Source organism: Poecilia latipinna, unplaced genomic scaffold (assembly GCF_001443285.1).
Source record: "Poecilia latipinna isolate Pla-1442-1.1 unplaced genomic scaffold, P_latipinna-1.0 Scaffold1086, whole genome shotgun sequence".
Lineage (NCBI taxonomy): Eukaryota > Metazoa > Chordata > Actinopteri > Cyprinodontiformes > Poeciliidae > Poecilia > Poecilia latipinna.
In genome coordinates, this window is record NW_015113702.1 from 151071 (window position 1) to 171450 (window position 20380).

Consider the following 20380-nt stretch of genomic DNA (forward strand, 5'->3'; position numbering starts at 1 on the left):
TGCATGCTGCTGTGTGGAATACAATTCTTCACGGAATACTGAAAACTCTAAGCAAAGCAGACAGAAGACAAAGTTCAGTAATTCGAGAGATAAGGAACCAGCTGTGACATTTTTACCTTTTTTTCCCCATAACTTATCGTCTATTAGAGATGCAGTCGTCAGTTTTAAGTATGTAAAAATTCAGATATGTACGAGTAAAAATGGACACTGATGCCTAAGATTATATTAAAATTATTATTTTACTGTTTGCAGGCTAAAAATTTTAGGCTAACATTTCTGTACATTTTATAATGCTAAGGGTCCAAAAAAGGCTAACTTTAAAACCATAAAAAATACATAGAAAGTCAATGTTTCTCATTCTGGATTTTTGTGAGAGAAACCAAAACAAAGTTAAACCAATGTTTAAGAAAGTAAGAAAAAGTAATTTGTGGTTTTCAAAATGAAAATGTGTGTTACAGCCTCACCTCTTTTGTGGTTACTATTTTTTAAAAAATGTAATTCTTTTCAAAGCTTCTCGGTCCCAGTCAGATTTTTAAAATCTTGACACAAACACTCAGTTGGATTAATAAGAACTAAGCCAGTCTAAGTTTTGAATATTTTTTCATCTAAGTCATTTCATTTTAGCTCTAACAGGCTGCCATCATTATCATATAGCAGGATAATGATGGCTCTTCTTGTAAACAATAGGATCAATGCTGATTGATTAAGAATAGTATCTGAACAGCATGTTTTCTCTGTAAGGATTTTGCTCGGTGATGATCAGTGTTGTGAATAAAAATAAAAAGTTTCACTTTAAATTTTTGTCTTGTGGTAAGAAGGTCCTGGGTTCAAATCTCATGCAGTTTGTATGTTCTCCCTGTGCATATGTGGCTTATCTCCACTTTAAAAACATGACTCTTGTTATTGCCCTCTCCAAATTGTTCTTAGGCGTGTGTTTGCAAGGCTGTGTTGCACTTTAGTGGTCTGGTGACCTGTCCAGAGTCTCGCCCAGTATCCACTGGAGACAGGCACCAAGCCTGTGGATGGACAGATGATTGTTTTATAACCCAACAGTGATTTTCCACTCTCTTTAACTTTATCTCTGTTGGCTGGCATACCCTATGTCTTCTTGATAGTGTTTGTTCACAAATGTACTCCAACTAATCTTCAAGGCCCCCAGAACCTCTGTCTTTGTCCTTAGTCTGATACAATGGGATTCTACTTACTAACTTTTGTTAATTATTTCTGAAGCAAACTTGTTAGGCTGGATCTTGAACAGGGGTATTGTGGGGAAATGTGGCTCTGTATAAATGTATAACAGTTTTTGAAAACAATGTGCAATTTTCCTTTTATGCCTTTTATGACCTACTTCATAAAATTCCAGTAAAATATATTGAAGTTGTGGCTATAGCACATCTTCAAAGAATATGAACTTTAAAGAATATGAATTCTTAAACAAATCACTAGTTTTGTTTTTTTTTTTTGTTTAGTTTTTTAATTGCACCACTATCTGATAAAGTAGCTTACTGTGTCTTTTCCAAACATAATGTTTATTACAGTAAATAAATGTATGGGTGTGTTGCTGAAAGAAATTACTGCATGGCACCTAAAAACCTGATGACATTTATAAACCTAAAAGTGCAGCTATGCTTAACATCAGAGTTACTCTCAGTTTCAAAACTCCTGCTAAAAAAACATCCATGCACCAAACCCGAAAGTGTGAGTTTATTTCGCAGCAGAACCAAGATTAACAAATGTCTGTTCACCTATGCTAAAATTTAAAATTAAAACATACTGTGAAAGTCTAAACCCTTTTGAAAGAAAGTTGTGCTTTCCCATTTGTTGAGCTCATCTCAACATAGTTAATGGTTGACTTTAGCTGACCAAAGTTAAAATCAAGTGTGCCATTACTGCAAACAAACAGGGTTTTACCTGCTGTTACATGTCATCACCCACTTTTCATTTCTCATCGGTGTGTCCAACAATCTAAAGAAGCAACTTTGTCTCCTCATTCAGGTCAAAGAAGCTAAAATTTGTTTTCTTGTCGTGTTTGGTTCTTTATGAAACGACTGATGAGATGTTTAAAAAAAAGAGGCTGAATTATTCCACTGCTCACTTGATTTAACCTTTAAATGAGTCAATTTACTGTCGCTCTTGCATCATGTCTTTCCCTTTTTCACCTGTGAGCCAGAGTCTAATTTATGTGTCCCACAGGGGCTGTCACAGTTTAGTCTAGACAAGTGGGTGACTTGCATCGGTCCCAGTGGCTCTACAGGTAGAAGATGGGGGGTTGTCTGATGTGCCAGGGGTTTTGTTTCCCCTGCCGAGCTCTTTCCCATCTCCCCTATTTCCAGTTACCATGGCATTAGAGCCTAAGGCTTACCAACACAAGGTATCCAGGGACAAATCTTCAAACATACAATGTAAAAAAAAAAAAAAAAAAAAAAAAGCGCTTACAGTCATCAGGTATATGGTGCAACTTGATCAAGAGATCAGATATTTGGATTTAAGTAGGCACCATATCTGAAATTTGTTCTGAAAAGGTGAATATGTGAAATATCAGATTTAGATTTTTTTTGTTTGTCAAATTTTGACCTATGTAGATTTTATTAAAAAAATATTTGAGTTGTTTGTAACAGGTTAAAAAGTGTTCCTGTCCCAGTTTTTGGTTTTCTTTTTTTCTTCTTGTGAACATTAATCATATTCTGGTGGAGAAAAGCAAACCGAATCCAGAAGCTCCATATTGCTGCTCATTTTCCTTACAGTGTACATATTTACGTTTTTATATTTGAACCAAAAACAGTAACTTTGCATTAGCAGTATTTTTTCTGTGCCTATATTGTCACATATCCTATTGAAAACAGAAAAAGTGCTGATAAACCACAACTATTTCTACTTTCTCCTGACTGAATCCAGGATGTGTTTACCTTTTTCAGTCTCTCCAAAGCCTTTAAAGTGAGCTATGTTGACACATGGAACAGAGCAGGTGATCTCTCAGGATGCAGTTTCTGATGAAATCCTCCTTTAGATTCCCAGAGGCCACTAACAGCATGATGAGCCTGGAGACTGTTTGAGTTGCATCAGTCTCACAGGCTGCACGTGTTCCTGTGCATGCACACTGACACTTGACTTACCAACATAGTCATTCTGCTCGACTGATAATGCAGCTTTTATCATAGTTTCTCAGTAGGAAATGGCCTTAAGTGATAAAAATCCAAATTTCCTGCTGCTTGTAGATGATTTGAACATTTACTTGCAGTGAAAATATGATTTTGTGATAACAGGAAAATAAAAATAAAAAGTTTTGTGTTTTCATTTTAAAATATTGAAATGTGGAAATTTGTTAACCATAAATAATATGTTCTGTTGTTGTAAATTTAAGAAGTGTACATACTTTAGTGAGTTTAAAGATTTATTATCCATTCTTTTTTTAGTTTTTCTAAAATGTCGCAGTTAAATAGCCTATCTCTTTCTTAACGAGCCCTTTGAGGTCCAAATGTCTTCTTTCTCTAAAATCACTAGTTTAGCTTCAAGATTAAAGCATGTCTGAATTTCAGATATTAACTTTTCCAAAATAAGTTTCAGATATGGTGCACCAAGTTTTTTTATGTTATCTCTTTACTATTTTTGCACACACTCTTTATTCATGATAAAGGAAAAAAAAATGACTGCCATTCCACCACCACTTTAAACCTTTTCAAAGGCATGTCTGAGTCATTTACCTAATCTTTCAACAAAACAAACTCATCCTAAGGAGGAGTCAACTAGCTTAGAGAGTCCAGTATGTTCGATTTCCAAATACTGAAGTGGCAGAACGAGTTTTAGGAATGGTGCTTGTCTTATATGGGATGCACCCAGAAAGCTATTCTCTGTCTACTTTGCAGATTTTAAATCCTTACAAAGCAATATCTCCCCTGTTTCTGATTTTATTTCTGTACACGTTACAATGCTAAGGGTGCAAAAAAGATCATTTTAAAACCGTAAAAATAAATAGATGCTTTTGCAAGGCAATGGAGCAGCGTTTTCTAAATATGTGAATTTAATGCTGTCACTTTGTGCGTTGTAAAATACTGATAGTGAGGAAAAAAATCATTAGAGCAGGACTATATTTGTCAAGTGGTGTGATAAGCTGGTGTGGCCGTAGGATAAATCCTATAGATTTTTGAAATGCATTGTCAAGATATCCACTGATAAGATGCAATAGCTGCAGTGAAAAACTGATTTGTCTTTCAAACGTTGACCTTGAGTTCTTTCACATCACCTCTGAATGCACTCCCCGTGAAATTTTTGTGATTCATCCCAAGTTGTAGGAACATTTTGTTCATTCCTTTTCAACGCACCTGCTGGCTTCCAACTCCCGCGACTCTGCCAAGGCCGCTCTGACACTCCCCTCCTCTGAATATACGGTTGATGTCATGTTTTTCTGGCCTCATTAACTGAATCTTACAGCAGCCAATAGCTGCAGGACAGGTTATGGCTCAGGGAGGAATGCTTTTCATTTAGGGAGCCACTCACACAGCTCCATGTGCCGCAACCTCAACAGCTCAACAGTAACAATGAACACCCCCCACCCACCGCAGCTTATTTGCAAAGCAAATTTCCTCCAGCGCCCCTGGATTTGGTGAGAAGTAAGATAAACTGAGATAAAATATGACTATCTGAGCAGCAGTGGAACAAACACAACAAAACAAAAATGGTGCAACTGAAGCGAAAAGATTCACTTCTGGGGAATTAAGAACTTGTTTCGCAAGTGCATGTAAATGATGACTCAAGGTGCGTGAGATCACAAGAATGTCATTATTAATGTTTATCTAAAAGGAATTAATTCACTTAGGGAATATAATTGTAAAGGGTATAATTACCCTTTACGGGGATAACTGTCTCTCTGTAAAGGATAAAAAGTGTAAAGGATTAAAAGTGTTTTGTGACATGACTGTACATTCTCAGTGCCTTGCAAAAGTTTACTTCTCACTTTTTCATGTTTTGTCACATAGCAACAGTTAGGTTAATATTGGAATTTAATGTAACAGGCCAACAGGAACTAGCATAACTATGAATTGGAAAAAAAGTCTCAGTCTCGGTGGAGGCTTTGTTTACTGAGGAATTGATTCAAACTATTTATTTTTTATTATTTGCATTTAGTAGCTGTAGCTAACCTATATAAAGAGAAAAACTGTTTAATTGGGGGGGAAAAACTGTTCAGGGAATAAAATCATTTTAGCAGAAAAGCAATCCCACTTATGTAAAAAAAGCCTTTCTGTACAATTAGGAGAAGCCTTTATATGTATCAGGGTTCACCTCAAGATGCAAAGCGTGGCGTGAGTAAACCTAGGCTAGCGGGTAAACAACACTGAAACTTGAGTCCTTTGACAGATGAAACTAACATCAGTCTGTTAACAGGATAAAAAGAGAGATGAACTGCATGTAAATTAAAAGAAAGGGTTTGTAAACTAACCCTTTCCGCCTCACCTGTAAAACACAGCAGAGCCAGTGTGGAGACACAAGCAAGTCTAGCGTCATCAAGAGATAGGTCCGTCTATGAGAGCAGCAATAGATAACAGAGGTGTGGACTCAAGTCATGGGACTTAGAATTGAATCAGACTCATCACAAATGTTGTGACTTTAGACTCAACTTGATGATTTCATTAAGGAACTTGACTGTCACACCAATTACTTATGATTTGACTTGAATTTGAAGCCTTTGATTTGAGAAGACTTAATATCCTAAGCCAAACAGGAAGTAGGTCACAAAAGAAAAGCAGTCAGGTTACGTTAATAAGACTGTTATGCTAAAATCCATTTTATTTATGAAAGTATTCACATGACTTGTCCAGGGTGTACGCCATCTTTGGCTCGTAGATACTCATAATCCCCAGAATTAAAATAATATATTTTTATTTGCTGGCACAGGTTAAACCATAAATATATTTCAGTTAGAAAAACCTGTTTGGTGAGAACTAAAGTGGAGAGGTTTCTTTTTGACATTCAAACTGACACAAGAAATGATGACTCATGCTTATTGCTATCTTAACAACCAAGAATTTTGTTTGCTCGTTAATTTATTCATGAGGTTACAAGGTTTGTGTGACCAGTCTCTGTGCTTATTTGCATCCATGATGGCAAATAGCAACATCACATCATATCTTATAAAATGAATTTTTATATAAATAATTCGAGCTGCTATTTCATTACCTAATGTCACTAAAACAACATTGTAAAAGGTTTGTACTGTTGCATTTGGTTAACATGAAAATATATATTTATTTTTATCGAAGGCCATACATATTTGTTTTATTATGAATGAGTTTGCTATAAAGAACATATAAAGAACATAATAAATTTAATGGCTGTTTTGTTTGTTTTGGTTAATATTTACTGAAAAAGCAACATCAGCACAGGTTTTCAGACACTTTTGAAGCTAACCCAAAACACCTTTTAAAGTAATCTGAATCTCAAAGATGTCATTGCACAGATTACGTTTCATGTTTGGTCAAATTACTTCTCTAAGACTCAAAAGTACAAGATTTTAACTTTAAGGATGCCTTGAGGCTTGGGTGAAAAGACTTGAGACCTACTTGTAACTTGCAATGCATCCTGCTTGGACAGGTCCCTCCATGTCAGATTAGGAAGTCAAACTTTAATCAGCTGAGTATGCCTGGTTCAGGAGCAATAAAATAAAATAAAATAAAAAATCTCAGGCATCAAGGCAGCTCCTGTAATAAAATAATATTGTTAAAAGTATTTTTACTATATGGAAAAATATATATATTTCACTTTGTTGTCTTTTTTAAAATTAAATGATAGTTTACATGCATTAATGCAGTTAATTAGTGTGGTTAATCCTTTTTGGTCTTTAGCTTTTAAATCTCACTTAATTTGACTTTCTGCACTTTGCGTCTCTGATTTTGTTTTTTATAGAAAGTGCTTCTGGTTTAGTTTTTATTAACTGGCATTAATCGATCAGCTGAATCTTACTGTGTTGGGTTATAATTAAGCCTGGACTAGATGAATTGAACTTAACTGACTCTGACTGGACTGCACTGGATGTATTTAAACTAAGTTCTTGCATTCATTTTATACTTCTACAGTTCAAAAAAAGAAACCCAAGTTTTCACCACGTCATTTAGAAATCTATAAAACTTGTCCCATATTAATACACAACTAATAAAATTCCTTCAAGCCTACCCTCTTGAAGAAAAAAAAAAAAACAAATGCCAATTTTTAAGTCAGCTAAAATAAACATGTGGTGGCATTAAGCAACTGTGTGTTAAGATTAAAGAGATAAAACAGAGGAATGGTTGCTGCCATCAAAATGTATTGAGAGACAGCTTTGTTTGCAGCACAAGCTAACGCTATGAGGTTGCAGCTGTATAGAACACAAATAACCACTAAGCTCTTGAGTAAATAAAGAAAATGTATTTATTTAACAGCGACATTTTTGCTTCATTTCAGATTTGGTGGCAATATACAGAGTCTAAGCTTTATATGGTGCGGTTTCGTTTCATGAGTCGATGTTTTGTCTGTCTTCTCTAGACAAACTCCAGACAGGTTCATGCACTTTGTTAGAGGAGGATGAGGGTTTTCACAGTCATAAACATGTCTAAACCAACTGCAATCACTGGGATTCTTCATTGTTGACCTTTGGTGTTTGTGTCAGTTGTAAAAAAAAAAGTTGGTTAGAACAACCTGCTGTAAATACAGAAGACATTCCGTAAAGCACATGGAGAAACTATAAAACCCCAGCATGTCTGAAATTGGACACCATCTCACCTTCAAAAAAAAAAAAAAAATTCAGGATTCTGCCTTAGCTAACGGTTTTATTTAGCAGTGATAAATGACCGTAGTTGTCATTTATCACTGTTGACCTCACTTCACCTATCAGAAGTAAAATCCTATGGTTACCTCTTTAGTTCTTCATTTTAGAAGAATCATGTTTATTAGGTCAACACTTAATTATTCAATAAACAAATTAAACAAAAACTGTTTAAGTTGTATTATTTAAGTATTTTATGAAACTGTTGAATTCGCCTGCTTTGAGTGTCTAATCCATCTTAAAAAGTGTTCAATCTCATTATAGGAGCAGACATTTGTTTCCAGGCACACCTAATGCTACCTATTAAGAGCTTTATTAGCTGCATAGTGTGAGCAGAGAACTGTCCAAAACATTTCAGAAAAGAGATCCCTACCTTACAGAATCAAAGACAATAATAATATAAAAAGATAGCAAAGTCACCAAAGGTTTCTAGAATTACAGTTGGAAGCATTAATCTCGGGCTGAAAAATAAATTTGCAGTGGCCAACTAGACGGGACAGAAAAGGGAGGAAACCATTAAAGACTGACACCAAATTCCTGAGGAGCCAGGCGGGCGAAAACACCTCAAGTTACTGCAAAAGGCCTGCAGCAGCCACAGAAGTTTCAGTTTCCACAAGATACATACTGAAGGGCTCCATCCCTGAATGATAACACTCACCACTAATGACTCAAAAGCACAAAACAAGTCAGATCCATTTTGTTCATAGCAATTTAAAAAAAGACAAAAAGTTTTGGAATTCATTTGTGTGAACTTGAAACTCAAAATTGTTTATTTCCTATTGCACTGGAAACAAGTTATGAGGTTAAAGGTGCAATTACTTTGCACATGGGACCAGGTTGGTTTGGATAGCGATCTCAGCTCACTAAATAAAATCATCATTGGAAGTACTTTTTATATTTATTTGGGTTATTGTTGTCTGAATTTAAAATTTGTTTGATGATTGAAAACATTTAAATGCAACAAAAACAAAATACTTGTTCGTATTAATGTATGGCAATTTTCTTTATAAAGAAACAATTGTTTCTTTCAAATCTCTAAACTAACTAAACTAAATCTCTAAAACTAAAATAATTTTTAGTTTTAAAAAAGCAAACATGGTAGATAAAACTTAACTGTAAGTTTATAATACTCCTGGAAGTTCATAGTGTATTGCTCTATGTTCGTTTAAGTTTTAAACAAATACATTATGTATGTTTCTAAGGTAAATTATTTTATTTTTGTACAAATAGAAGAGGGTGAGCAAACATTTACTTGGGAGACATCCTGTAATAAGTTTGCACGCAGATAAAATATTCTGCTCTGAAAGGAACCCGTTTGAAGTTTTCGCTTGTGACAACACTCATTTCTTTCACATAGTGCACCTGCTGGCTGTAAATTCAAACCCTCCCCTCGTTAGTATGTCATGGACGTCACGTTTTCTTCTGGCCTCATTACAAAGCCGCGCAGCAGCCAATCGCAGCAGGACAGGTTACGGCTCAGGGAAGGATGCTTCTCATTTAGGGAGCCACTCACATGGGTCCATGTGCAACAACCTTGACAGCTCAACAGTAACAATGCCCCCTGGTTATTTGCCTTGCAAATTCCCTCCAGTCCCACTCAACTTGGCGAGAAGATTAATAAACCAAGATAAAACAAAACTGTCTGGAGAAAAACAACACGAAGCAAGAGCAGCATTGTCTCGTGTGAGATTAAGAAGACATTTGTTTCAGACAAGAGGTCAAGCAGTGTGGAGTTGGTGGCTAAAATAATTTAAATCTGATCTTGTAAGGCACTCTTGTATGGCATATAGTAATGTTGGTGAAAAGTGGACATATAGACTTTGTTACTACCCATTCCAGCAAGAGGGTCTTTCTGGTTGATTACTAGAATGACAGTTATTGTTACTGTTCCTCCACACGGATGTAAGCAAGCCATTGTCTGACTCAGTTCACCTCTATCCACTAAATCCTCTGGACAAACTCCAGACTGGTACATCTCAGTTTGCTGGGAGATGGAGGATTTTCATAGAAGTGAACAAGTCCAACACTGACATGATCTTTGGGATTTTCTTCCACTGTTGATCTTAGAAACATAGAGTAATTAAAATCTGCTGGTGCACTTTTAGAAACCTGTAAGATATTCTAGTAATTTATGAACATTAAAATTTGAAAAGCGTGACATGGACATCTAAAGACTATAACATATATATCTTTGATCCATTCCACTGTAGCTTTGGTTGCATCTTAAGGGTTGTTGTCCTGCTGTACGGTGAACCTCTGGAACTCTCAAGTTTTCTTCCAGGTTTGTATTTTGCTCCATCCATCTTCCCTGTGCTGAGGGCACCTCAGCACTGTTTCACCATGCTGATAATGTGATTTTCATGACACATTTTGACCTTATTTGACAATGTTTGGGTCGCCACATGTTCCTGGTGACCCAAACAGGGCTTAACTGAAAATGTAAGCAATACATTTGGTGGCTTTCTTTAAATATCTTTCCTTAAAGGCTAGATTTATGAAGTGCAAGAGTAATGGATGTCCTGGCAGCGGATTTTCCTACCTTTGCTGTGAATTTCTGCGATGCCTTCAAAGTTGTCATATGCCTCTTGGGTGCTTCTCTGACTAATGAGCTCCTTGCTCAGCATTGTCTTGCTAAGTTTGCAGTTGTGCCATGCGCTTTCTACTTTTGCATGACAGACTGAGCAGAGCTCTGTAAGATGTGCAAAGCTCAAGATTTTAGAATCAAACTCTGCTTTAAACTTCTCCGCAGCTTTCTTCATGTCCTTGGTCTTCATGATGCAGTTTGTTCACTCATGTTCTTTAACAAACTTCATCATCCTTTATAGAACAGCTGGATTTATACTAAAATCATGAAGGTGGATTCCATTTAAACAAGCATAGTCTTTAGACAAAGTGTAATATTTAATCTTTCCCAATGAGAAATGGTTGCGTTCCATCACATCCACACAACAGTTTTCAGTTTGACTCTCTGTGAGGACCGATTTTACAGATTTAAAACCACGTTTGACGAAGTGATGATTGCCCTGTGGCTTTTTAATAAAAGTTTATTTGCATAAAAAGTTGAAAAAACTGAAACTATAGAAATCAATGCATTTAGCTAGAAATTCTGCAGCGAAGCAACTATAACATAACAAATGAACATGTTTAAAAGTTTGATTCAATGGCTTTTTATTGAAATTATTTTACTTCTGAAACAAAAATAATAATAAAAAAAAGATGAGTAGAGATGTCAGAAGATCCCTGCATGGAAATTATCTCTCTGTAATATGGTTCCATTAAATCCAGGTGACAGTGAGCAGTTCAAATACACACATCCTCTTTTTGAGTTTTTACTGTGGTTGACTGACACTGGTTGCAAATAAGCATAGAAGTAATTTTCTGGTTAGATTTCTGCTCTCACCAGAAAAACAGCTCTAACAAGTTACACGACTCAAGAACATTCTCTTCACCAGCGAACAAACAATAAAGAAACTATGTGGGACAGATTATAAAGAGTTAAAGTATTAGTATATTAGTATTAGTTCGTATCGACCAGTTGTTTTGTGTAAGAAATCTTCATGTTTTCTGTGACTCGTCTGGTTTTGGAAGATACTGCCTGACAGCACTGACGATGGTCGATACCTCAGCCATGGCGCCTTTACCTACACCAAAAGAAGAAAAATTAATTGATTGCATCAATGAGGAAAAGAAAAATCATCGATCTGACTTTGTATAGTACATATTCAAGTGTAGAACAAGCCTTTAGGCACAAGCTCCATGATCAAGATACACATTCTTGCGAATCCTGGTACGTATTCAGGAAAACTGCTCTCTACATTATTCAGATGTAGAAAAGAACATCTGAAAAATGAGTCACTCAAACAAACCTAAAGTTATTAAATTTATTTGTAGGAGTTAGCCATGTGTTGTTGACCCCTTTTACTTTCATTTCTTATGAGTTAGTTTTTATCATTGTAATTGAGTCTGTATGAATTGTAGAGATAATCATGAAAACACAAAATTATATTTGATTTGATTTAATTATACAATTTTATTAAATTGTTGTATTTACTTATTTTGAGATATATTTATTTAACTTTTCAAAAGTTATATAGAACACAAACAAAAAAAACAACAAAAAAAAAACATTTACGGGCTCAGGAGTCCCAGTCAGGTGTTAGCAACAGGAGGTAGTACTTAGTGTCAGTACTGAACAGCTCTAGATTATACACATTGATAATATTATCGTACAAAGCTCTTCAAGGATTGCGAAAATGTTCAGTCCGATGTATTTCAAAATGGCTTCCCATGTTTTGACACAAATGTCATCTTTGTTGTGCAAGCGATGTTAGATAATCAAGAGACACTGTTCAGGATAATCTTCTGACATTATATTGTGGATGATTTTTTTTTTTTCTATTTATTTTTGGCTCTGATCTTGTTTTGAGTCAGTTGATACGTATGAAACATGATAGATTATAACCTACAATCAACCCAAAATAACACAAAACGTGATTTTGAGGCAAACTGTCCTGCAGCAGAATTTGTAACAAACTATCAAAACTAGAGAACTATGAAATGACCAAGAAGGAAAACGAATGGCACCCCAAGAAGCTATGCCTCTACTGGTTAGATCAATTATGTACCTTTGCTATTTTTTTGGAGTTCAAAAAAATAGCACTCAGATTTTTTGGAGTGCTATTTACAATGTTCCTCGTATCACAAGGAACATTATGATACAAATTTATCAAAGCTGTACAAACTGTAATTAATCAAAGCAATCTTTAGCAACATTAGAAATGGATGAATGGAGTGAAGCACAGAAAGTGTAACACATTGTACTTTGTAATCTATACATACCATATAGAATATGTGATAAGGCAGACAGGACTGTGGTCCAATGATTAGTGATAATAAAAGCCTACTTTTTTCCAGCAGTTTCTAATGACCGGTGCACAGTAAGTCTTTTTTTATTTACTTCTGCCTCTTCAGTATCTTAATGATTAGCAGTTGTTCACCAACAACTGCTTTTGCTGTGTCATCCAGGCAGTCTTTAAACAGACGTATCGGTGGCCTGACCGCTTCAAGGCCTAGTTTACAAGCGATCAATGACAGATACCAGACAGTTTGCGCACCAAACACATTACTGTGAAGAAAGGCCCGAAAAATGAAGGCATCAGAAAACAAGTTGAATCAAACTAAACGGTGCATGAATCTGACATTTTAGCTATTTTGATAAAGAGGTATATTTAGCGGCAAAGATACCTTAGTCACAGTTAAATCAGACGAGCACTTTGGAACCACACTGGGTCACGTCAGGCCTGTGTCAAATTAAAGGCGCCTCTATTAGGTAACCTAACGCATTGCATCAGGAACTATCTGAGGACATAAACCTCCTGAACACACTCAGCAGTTTGATATGGCCTCCCACACTGGTGGCATTTACCATTTCCTTTTGTTCAAGCAGTCTTTCACTCTGCGGTGACATTTTTTTCCGTCAGTGGGGCCACCTACTCGAGAAGTGTTTTTTATTTATTTATTTTAATCAAAACATGGGGAATATCATATAGAATTTAAGCTTTTATTTCAACACCATGTGCCTCTAACAATTTTTTTTTTTACTTTTCAGTATGTGTTTTAAAAGAAGCGACAATCATACGGTGCCTGAAATGGACCAAATGCAGTTATTTTTGCAACTTTGTTTTGAAGAAGACAAAGTTCCTGTTTATCATTTCACTGTGTTCTGATCATTTTCTGGGCTTTATCTGTAATAAAGGATCAGAAAGCAGTAAAAACAAAAAAAAAAAAAAAAAAAAAAACTTTTTTTTTCTTTTTTTACCTGAATACCAATAACCTTGATATGAAGCAGAAAAACCCTCCCACCTTTTCATCAAATTTTTTAGGCCATGTTTCACTATGACCCCCATCTTTCTCTTTACCTGACCAAGTGGCAAAATCTGTAGGTATATTGGGGAACGTTTAACATAGTCCGAAATCACAACTAAATTTGTCACAACTGAATATACTTCAGATCTGAGTCATCCTAATTTCACTCTTCTAAGCTGCCATGATCCTTTGCACAAATACTTTCACCGACAAGAATGTGCAAGCCACTGCTGGGTTAACAGTACTAAAAGACGATGATTCATTTCCCTGCTGTTTATGTAATGATGACTAGATGTAAGTTAAGGTATCGGAACAGATCAAATCGTGTGTTCTCAGGAAACGTGGTGAAAAGGGATGATTAATGTGGTAATAAGCTGGTAAAATATTATGAAATTCAATGCGATGCTATTCACTTCAGCCCTGAGAGTCAGCAAAGATAAGCAAAGAAAAGCGATGACTAGGCTGTGAATGCTATATTGTGTGGATAAAACTGGGACTGCTGAAAGAAATAAACGGGTATCTCTCAAGACAGCTTGATGTCTCTTAAGCTACAGCCATTTTGCATAACCACAAAGGTTAAGGTCCATTTAACGGACGTCAAGAAAACTCAACTCGAGTCAGAAAGTACCTGATCCCACATTTAACTGGGAATTAACCAAAGTGAGAGGAAAAGTTCAACAACATATTTCAAAATGCATTCAAGAAGAAATCCAAGATCAACATATATGACAGATTTTACACCGAGAGAAGACGGATCACTTTTACTGACCAAGACCCATTTAAAGATAACTTTTTTCTGCAACTTGTTGCAGGTTTGCAGTGGCTTTTTGTTCTTTATCTTTTACTGTCCCATGTCCAACTACTTTTGACTTTTAGCTCAACAACAACTTTTATTATTATTTTTTTTTTCTAATCTAGTAAGTCGCAGACAATTTTTTACCTTTTACAAAAACAAAAAAAGCATAAAAAACCTACCTTCATCCCCACAAACTAGTTTTTTAGATATGCAGGGGATTTCCACATATCCAAACTCTTTTAGCCTGGATACCTGCTGGGCCGTAATAGGATGCATCCACATAGCTGTGTTCATAGCAGGACAGAAGAGGAGAGGTCGACTGGTATCCCAGGCTCTTACCACACATGTCTGAAACAAAGAGATTCCAGTCAAACAAAATTGTTTTAGAGAAACTTTATGACAGGATGTTGGCAATAAGATTTTCCACAGATAACATAACAGAACATAACAGAGAGAACATAATTTTACATTCTTACCAATAAGTTGTCACAGATGCCACTAGCAATCTTTCCAAGAGTGTTGGCATCGAGAGGGGCAATGATCAGCAGGTCTGCCCAGCGCCTCAGCTCAATGTGCAGCACAGGGTCAGATCTGTCTGTCCACAGCTGAACAAGAGACAGAATGTCTGGCTATTCTTATTTTTTAACCTCTTCTCCAGAAGGCCAAAATTACTTGCTGGTCTCTAACCAGATGTTTGTGTCTGAATATCCAGAAATGCTGTTAGCTTTGACTATGGCTGACAGCTTATACAGCAAACATTTTTATTACCCTTTTACTTTACTTCAAAAGTGAAATGTGTTAAGCTATTGTAAAAGAAATAGAAGCAGTAGCAATATAGCTGCTGCTCTATTTAAAACAGATAAGATTATACAGATAAGGTTATACGATTTTGGCGTTACAATTCCGCTTACATATCATGACATTTTGACTCACACTTATACCATAAGAATCTCACTCCATGTATTTATTAAAAACAATAGCCTAGAATTGATCTCATCCATAACATGTTCTAATGCTTCCCACTTATCATTACCTCCCACTCATCCTTGTCAGTATAGATCTTTACTGAAACATCTGAAGGATTGTAGAAGTGTTTGGCATGCTCTGTAGTGATCACTCTTACATCCACCTGAGGAAAATATAAAAGAGAGACAGATATATCCTGTGGGGGGAAATGATTGTAAACTCTCAGCAATCTATATTATTTCAGGCTCAATAAACTGGAATATCATCCACAAACTTCAAATTGAAAATCATACATGATATGTGATAAACTTTAAACATTTTAATTGTAATGATTATTATTTACTTTGATGCAGTAATTCATGCAAAACCACTGCAGCCACATAATGAGAGCATGTACTGTAGAGTTCATGGATATGATTTTCAGTAGGCTGACATTTATGGATTTTATTTTTGTATTGTACTAATATTTCAACTTCCTTCGAAATTAAATTTTGGGGTTCCACTAGCTGCAAGTGATAATCGTCATCCAAATTAATGCTTGAACTATATTACTGAGTTTATTTAATCTATATAATGCACAAAAGTATTACGGTTTAGATGATTTACGGTTTATATTATACTTTTTTCTTATTACATGTAACAGTGATGCACTTGAATTGTTACTGCCTAATGTCTCCACCTCGCGGCAAAGGTAAGGTCGTGCAGTTTGATTAACAAAAACGTGTGCTTGATGTGTTTAATGAAAACCAAGCTTTAATACGAACAAATCGGCTCACCCCGGAGAGTTGAAGAAGCTCGGAGACCAAAACTGGAAGTTTCAAAGCTGCGACGCTTCCTGTTACACCCACAAGAACACGAACCGTTCCGCAAGATTTCGACAAATCAGTCTTCAGAGACGAGACGAGATCGTCTGACTGCATATTAGCCGAAAAATCACCTAAATGAGATTGGTTAGCTGCAGAGGACCTGTACCACTTCCGTAAATACACTTCTCCATCCAATCACAGGAGGAGACCAAGCGAACGTGCACGAGTACGTCTCTGACGCGACAAATTGTGACCGCGCATTAGCAGAATATTCTGGCGAAGACCTCAGAGGAAGCTAGCATGCTGCAAAGGGACTTCATTCATTTCCTTCAGTGTTATTCAGTTTAAAACAAGCATTTTCTGAACTTTGACATGACGCTGACACCTCTTGTTTACTGGGCTCAACGTCACGAGGAAATTTACCTGCGTGTAGAACTGACAGACGCCCAGGTGAGTTCAACCCACCTGCTGTCTTGTTGGCAGCGCTCTTTGAGTTTTATTTAATACCGCCGACGTAAATATATGAATGCAAATGAAGGTGGCTGTTGGTTTGCATGCTGGTATATAAATATAGATTATCTTATGTGATAGGACATACAAGGCTCTCTGTTACTTCCCCACAAACACGTTAATAACTGTGTGAAATGAGATGACCGCCAGGGCTTTAAGAAAATGTGTGGGTGGTTCTCGGAGTAATAAACCCTGAAAAAAAGCCTCTGGGCATTATGAAACGCGGGGGGCGGATTTTTCTTTATCAGGGTGTTGTCCACAATGACCATCCTAAACTTCACAGCAGTTTACCGCAGTCTCCGGTACATTTTCCCTTTTGGATTTACTAAAAACATTTCTAAAGACTCCGTCTTTTATTGCCGTTTATTAATGACATAGACTTGAAATAGAGCGCGTCCGGGGCGGAGAATATTAAGGTGTTAAACAACCCTGGTTCTTCAGAAGTTGCTAACAAACATTATGAATAACAACATAGTTAAATCTCAGTATTGGTTTTGGACTATAAAAGGTAGGTTTATTTTGCGTTGAAGTCATTCACTTTTTTATAATTTTTTCTTTTTTTTTAACTTTGCATTATTGTGCAAACAGGAAGAGAATGCTACTTATATTCTTATTCCGTAAAAGGAAGTGCTCACTATCTGTCTGTTTCTGCAGAATATTGATGTTCTAGTGCATGAGAATGTCCTTAAATTTCAAGGTGAGAATTGTTTCTTTGTATCCTTAGTATAAATTTTTTTAAAGATTTTTCAGCATGTTTAAAGTGTTTTTCTTTTTAAAAAGCACACAATTTGTAACTTTCTTTGTGATGCTTTCTGCAGCTCTGGGGCGTGGTGCTAAAGGACAGCACAATTATGAGTTCAGCTTAGAGTTTCTTTTACCAGTAAAAACAGAGGTATGCAATTTTTTTTCAAGTTCTGTTTTTCTATTTCGCTTTTTCTTTCTTTCTTTCTGTCTTTTTTTTTTTTTTTTTTTTTTTTGTGACATAATTTGTCAGTAATTTGTGCTTTCAGGTGAGCCACAAGTCCACACAGCGGCAGGTAAACATCACAGTGCGGAAACAGCAGCGAGGCTGGTGGGAAAGGCTGACTGTGCTGGAGCGTAAACCGGTTTTCCTGGTGCCAGACTTTGACCGCTGGCTGGACGAGTCAGACGCTGAGATGGAGATCCAGGAAAAGGTGATTTAAAATTTGATTTCTTTTATTTTACTATCACCCAATCTGTTTTTGTTTACGCAGTCTATGTTAATTTCTACAGGTGTTTTCAACATGACAAAATGTTTCTTTTGCCAACATTGTGTGTTGGAATTTCTTTTTCAAAAATTGAAGTAATTATTCCTCTTCAATAATTCTTCTTATTTCTCCTAATTTTGTTAAGGAGGATAAAAAGAACAGACTGAAGACTGTGAGGCATACAGAAGAAGGTAATTATGAATTCTGGTCAATGACTATCGTATCTGGAGATTTTCAGCTCGTTTCTTGAAATATTACCTTTGCCTACCTTTTGGCGACATGGATAAAATGTCTAATAATTTAATGTTTCAGGGTTTATTAGCCTCAAAACAAGCTTTTTGCTTGTTTACAACCTCGTCCAGTTTCTTGGATTTTCATGGATCTTTGTCAACATGACTGTACGCCTCTTCATCTTTGGGCAAGGTCAGAAATAGTAGTGGAGCGTAGTTTTCTTTCTGTTTTTATTATTTTAATTTTTTTTTTGCCCTTTTTAATCAATAACTTTAACCTCTGAAACTAATTTCAGATTCACTCTATGACACGTTTCACACCATATCAGATGTGATGTTCTTCTGCCAGACCTTGGCATCAGTTGAGGTGTTGAATGCTGCTTTCGGTGTGGTTCGAACTGGTGTTATTCCCACTCTCATACAGGTACAGCACAGTCCTTTGTGAGTTTTATAAGCCAGTTATTACAAATGGAGTAGAAATGTGTAAAAACCATTTTGTTTTTTGTTTTTTGGTAGGTAGTTGGAAGGAATTTTGTCCTCTTCATCATTTTTGGTAGTCTGGAAGAAATGCACCACCGACCCGTTGTGTTCTTTGTTTTCTATCTGTGGAGCGCCATTGAGATTTTTAGGTAAGTATAGGTGTGTCTCATTAAGTTGAAAATTTATTAAAAAGTTTATTTATTTCCACTGTAAAAATTAAAGCTTGGATATTTATTCTTATTTACACACAGATATTTTAAGAATTTTAAAATGTTTATGATTGGGGCTCGCAGCTCATGAACGTTCATGTCCAACATCAGTGGGACATGAACGGTGGACGTGAATACTGTTCTGGCATGAATACTGTTCTGGCAGAATGGTCAAAAATTGCCATAAACACTTATTTTGTCGAAAGCCTTCCAAGAAGATCTGAAACTGCTACTGTTGGCAAGTTAAACTATAGGGATTACAGCTTCACATTCATTTGTTTGTGAAGCTGACAAGTAAATACTTTTGGCTACATAGTGCAGACATATTTAACAGAATATAATTTGATTATATTCTAATTTATTAAGATACACCTGTTATTAATGCCACATTGTTCCAAATATAGAGAAGCAAAGGTAATATTTTGATTTTGTTACCAAGCATGCAGAATATTTTCATTTTTCATAATCATCATCCGCAGGCTATTTAAGCTACAGTTACAAAGATGTATTGTAATAAATGCAAATGTTAGCCTACAAGCACACATTACATTCTCCTTTCAGGTATCCGTTTTACATCCTTGGCTGCTTTAACACAGAGTGGAAAACTCTCACTTGGTTGCGCTACAGTGTCTGGATACCGCTGTATCCATTAGGTGTTTTAGCTGAAGGTGAGTTAGTTCATGTGCGAGTACATTATTTCTTTTACATCAACATAATTGATATATATCTGACGTTTTTATCCCATATAGCTGTTGCAGTGGTACAGTCCATCCCCATATTTGACCAAACCAAGCTCTACAGCATTTCTCTGCCAAAAGCCATTGGAACTTCCATCAACTTCTCTTACGTCTTGCATGTCTATCTGGTTCTCATGTTTCTGGGTAAAGTCAACAAACGGGAAGAAAAGCAGTCTGTTCTGTATCAAATGCATTTCTTGTAGTTCTGACTGTTTGTTTTTTTCTGCTCCGCAGGGCTTTTTATCAACTTTCAGCACCTTTACAAGCAGAGGAAAAGGCGCTTCCGGACCAAAAAGAGGAAGGCACAGTAATTCTCAGCACTAACAGTAACCCTCCAAAGCCGCTACTGCCTGCACACATTTTCATAGCCGACCCTGCTTTAGTTCAGAACATTTTTTTTTTTAAGTGAATTCCTTTTCTTTCACCCCTTTTGCTCTTTTAAGACTTCCTCTACTTTTTACCATTCTACATATTGTGCAATGATAAAATTGCAGTCACATTCACTAGTAATTAAGTTCTCATAAACCTAACATTCTAGATTATTGAGCCGCTGTCAAGATCGTGTTGGATGTGTTTTTTTTTTTTTTCTCTCAATGATGTTCATGATTGCTCGATTACCTTATTTCTCACTATCAGGTTCTGAAAATATGACCTCACTATCTTCACCTGATGTACAATCATTGCTTTTTAAGTGAAAAAGGAATGGTATCCTCTAAATGCATTGTTTATTTTCTTTTCTTTCTCAAAGATCTGTGAAAAA

At 36.1% G+C, this 20380-nt stretch overlaps 2 protein-coding genes across 3 annotated transcripts; one reads left to right on the forward strand and one right to left on the reverse strand.

Annotated features, from left to right (window-relative positions):
• Positions 1 to 10672: 10672 nt before the first annotated feature.
• Positions 10673 to 16420, reverse strand: ppcdc (phosphopantothenoylcysteine decarboxylase). Of its 2 annotated transcripts, XM_015052099.1 has the most exons (5): positions 16196 to 16416; positions 15487 to 15582; positions 14930 to 15058; positions 14633 to 14801; positions 10673 to 11433 (listed from the first exon to the last, which is right to left on the reverse strand). In XM_015052099.1, exons 1-5 carry the CDS (start codon positions 16337 to 16339, stop codon positions 11348 to 11350), a joined length of 624 nt encoding a protein of 207 aa, XP_014907585.1. In that variant the 5' UTR covers positions 16340 to 16416; the 3' UTR covers positions 10673 to 11347. The 2 variants fall into 2 exon arrangements, with proteins under 2 accessions (XP_014907585.1, XP_014907586.1); XM_015052100.1 differs by lacking the exon at positions 15487 to 15582 and having other exon boundaries at positions 16196 to 16420.
• Positions 16421 to 16490: 70 nt separating this feature from the next.
• Positions 16491 to 20374, forward strand: hacd3 (3-hydroxyacyl-CoA dehydratase 3). Its single transcript, XM_015052098.1, has 11 exons — positions 16491 to 16675; positions 17390 to 17432; positions 17554 to 17627; positions 17746 to 17910; positions 18110 to 18155; positions 18277 to 18387; positions 18491 to 18618; positions 18711 to 18823; positions 19445 to 19551; positions 19633 to 19764; positions 19855 to 20374. Exons 1-11 carry the CDS (start codon positions 16598 to 16600, stop codon positions 19929 to 19931), a joined length of 1074 nt encoding a protein of 357 aa, XP_014907584.1. The 5' UTR covers positions 16491 to 16597; the 3' UTR covers positions 19932 to 20374.
• Positions 20375 to 20380: the final 6 nt, after the last annotated feature.

What these genes read in the sequence shown, in the direction of transcription:
- ppcdc (XM_015052099.1), bottom strand. Translation starts at nt 16,339, where the DNA reads ATGCAGTCAGACGATCTCGTCTCGTCTCTGAAGACTGATTTGTCGAAA. An exon ending in AGCTTCTTCAACTCTCCGGG is followed by an intron (nt 15,583 to 16,195) that starts GTGAGCCGATTT and finishes TATTTTCCTCAG; the next exon opens with GTGGATGTAAGAGTGATCAC. An exon ending in CTGACAAGGATGAGTGGGAG is followed by an intron (nt 15,059 to 15,486) that starts GTAATGATAAGT and finishes TCTCTTGTTCAG; the next exon opens with CTGTGGACAGACAGATCTGA.
- hacd3 (XM_015052098.1), top strand. Translation starts at nt 16,598, where the DNA reads ATGACGCTGACACCTCTTGTTTACTGGGCTCAACGTCACGAGGAAATT. An exon ending in TTATTCCCACTCTCATACAG is followed by an intron (nt 18,619 to 18,710) that starts GTACAGCACAGT and finishes GTTTTTTGGTAG; the next exon opens with GTAGTTGGAAGGAATTTTGT. An exon ending in TCTGGTTCTCATGTTTCTGG is followed by an intron (nt 19,765 to 19,854) that starts GTAAAGTCAACA and finishes TCTGCTCCGCAG; the next exon opens with GGCTTTTTATCAACTTTCAG.